Source organism: Homarus americanus, unplaced genomic scaffold (genome assembly GCF_018991925.1).
Source record: "Homarus americanus isolate GMGI-L3 unplaced genomic scaffold, GMGI_Hamer_2.0 scaffold42070, whole genome shotgun sequence".
Lineage (NCBI taxonomy): Eukaryota > Metazoa > Arthropoda > Malacostraca > Decapoda > Nephropidae > Homarus > Homarus americanus.
The window spans coordinates 1-2660 of NW_024713978.1; the positions used below are offsets into that span (position 1 = coordinate 1).

General features: G+C 35.3%; 1 protein-coding gene across 1 annotated transcript; it reads left to right on the forward strand.

The window, feature by feature from the left end:
• The first annotated feature begins 135 nt into the window (after positions 1-135).
• Positions 136-1789, forward strand: LOC121875302 (proteasome subunit beta type-1-like). The gene is made up of 2 exons (XM_042379777.1): positions 136-295; positions 1600-1789. Exons 1-2 carry the CDS (start codon positions 166-168, stop codon positions 1770-1772), a joined length of 303 nt encoding a protein of 100 aa, XP_042235711.1. The 5' UTR covers positions 136-165; the 3' UTR covers positions 1773-1789.
• Positions 1790-2660: the final 871 nt, after the last annotated feature.

Below are 2660 nucleotides of genomic sequence, written 5' to 3' on the forward strand. Positions count from 1 at the left end.
TGTTCATTAGTGTAGCAACACACTTTGGTTAGGAACTGGTTATCTTTAGTGTAGCTTAGATGTCTCAGTTATGGACACTAAGGAACTTTATCTTTGGTTACTTTTAATCTGGCCAGTATAAAAAAAAGAGCTTGTGTACTGTAATAATGAATCTGAACTTTCCAGATGTACTCTCATGAACACCATGACCAAATGTCAACCACAGCCGTTGCCCAGCTGTTGTCAACGATGCTTTATTGGAGGAGATTTTTCCCATATTATGTCTCCAATATACTGGCAGGCATTGATGAAGAGGGTAAGGCAGACCTTAGTGTTGCTTGTGTTTTCTTGTCCTCAGAGTGGTGTACAACTGCATAATAACCTTCTTGCTTCCACGCCATGTTGGGAAATTTCCAACCGCTCGCTATCTGATAACGAAATATTTGTCATGCATTTTCCAACTGTTCATTACCTAATGGCCAATCTTTAGTCATCCAGTCACGGAGCCTCACTCCTTAAGTTTGAAACAAATTTGCAGCCACTTCCCTTAAACATAAGAGGCTGAAACTTTTACTAGAATTGCTTGAATCATTGTACAGTGCAGTGCAGTACAGTATTTTATTAAGAAAAATATACAGGCACCGAGAAGTAAATAAGAAGTATGTTTATTTAAAAAAAAATATATATTTTTCAACTTCAAATTTTTGGGAGATGCTTGTGATACTCTACACTTTTTTTGTTACTCAGTTACATGCACACACAATCCCACATGCAGAATGTGGGAAAAAAATTACTGTACTATAATCTAAAAAATATAAAGGGAGTAAACTTTTCTTCGTGCACTTGAGTTAGCTCGCGGAACCCCCAGGAGGTGGGCTGAGTTAAACAAAACCACATTTGTCCAGCTTGTCTTTTGTATTCTGTTCCAGGTTACTCTATTTATTCACTATTTGGAGTTCTTTATGTGATTATGAAATTGAGTGAAGGATTATTGAGTTTCATAAAGATGGGGGCTTAATTTTACACAAATATACCAAAACAATCACTGAAGAGTAATAAATAATTGATTGTTGAGTGAGTTAACCAATCACTTAAACTGAGAAGTATTCAGGATACCTAATGTTGTTCACTATTAACAATGAGCATGTCATAATGTTGCATTGTAATTGGTAAGGTGGTTTGGTTCTAAATCTTCACCAGAAAATATTTTATGATTGCAAGAGAAAATAAACAATATGTAGAGCTTGAAGAGAATTGTCTCTGTGATGTACTGTAAATATATATTTATACAACACCAGCTTCACACCTTCAATAAACGTTATTTGCCTAAGACATCATTCCTGTACAGGTACTGTACTCATAAAGTGTAATGAATGAATACTGCTACTTTGGATCACTAGTTACACTTACAAACACTGTCAGACTTACAGTACTTGTAAAAGGAGAACATTATCATTATTACATGGCTGCTGTGGGCAGTAGTACGAGTAGTGGGTATAATACCATAAATCAGTTCAATATTTGGCAAAGTTTTTTTTAAGGTTCTGTATGGGGTCTGGTTTTGGTTAGATCTAAGACTTATTTTTACTTAACATATGAATTTTTTTTATTGTTGTTCAGGTAAGGGTGTGGTGTACCATTACGACCCTGTTGGACACATGGAAAAACTGACGTTCAGTGCCACTGGTGCATCAGTGTCACAGATTCAACCCCTGTTAGACAACCAGATTGGAGGACTAAACATGCTGGATGTTCAACCTCCCAAAATGACTAAGGTGCAGTGCAATATTTAAAAACCATAGAGCTATAGTATTTAGTTTTATGTTGAGAAAGCATCAGTTAATAATACCAGTGGTATCTCATCATTGGTGGTGTAAGAGGACATTTGGTTTTAGGTGGGTAGGTTACTGTTCTGATTATGAATATATGGTCCACGATTCGACTGCAGAGTAATTAGTGGCCAAAATGACCCTTGAAAGATTTTACTGACATTTTTCACTGCTAATTACTCATCAACTATGGGTTTCCAAGGTGTAATTTAGGGTTTGTGTGTTATTCTGAAAGTACTTAATTAGTTAAACCCCTTAAATTTCAATTCTGAGAAAAAAGTATATTTTGGTCAAAAATTTTGTAAGGCATTAATTAGACTTACGTTTTTGGCCCAAAATTAGATTTTGCTGAAAATCACAGTGTGGGTACTCCTGAGCTTGTTGATTATTCATATGTGGTCAACAGTTCGATTGCAGAGTAATTAGTGGCCAAAGTGACCCTTGAAAGATTTTTCAGACAATTTTCAATGCTAATTACTCATCAACTATGGGTTTCCAAGGTGTAATTTAGGGTTTGTGTGTTATTCTGAAAGTACTTAATTAGTTAAACCCCTTAAATTTCAATTCTGAGAAGAAAGTATGTTTTGGTCAAAAATTTTGTAAGGCATTAGACTTACGTTTTTGGCCCAAAATTAGATTTTGCTGAAAATCACAGTGTGGGTACTCCTGAGCTTGTTGATTATTCATATGTGGTCAACAGTTCGATTGCAGAGTAATTAGTGGCCAAAATGACCCTTGAAAGATTTTTCAGACATTTTTCAATGCTAATTACTCATCAACTATGGGTTTCCAAGGTGTAATTTAGGGTTTGTGTGTTATTCTGAAAGTACTTAATTAGTTAAACCCCTTAAA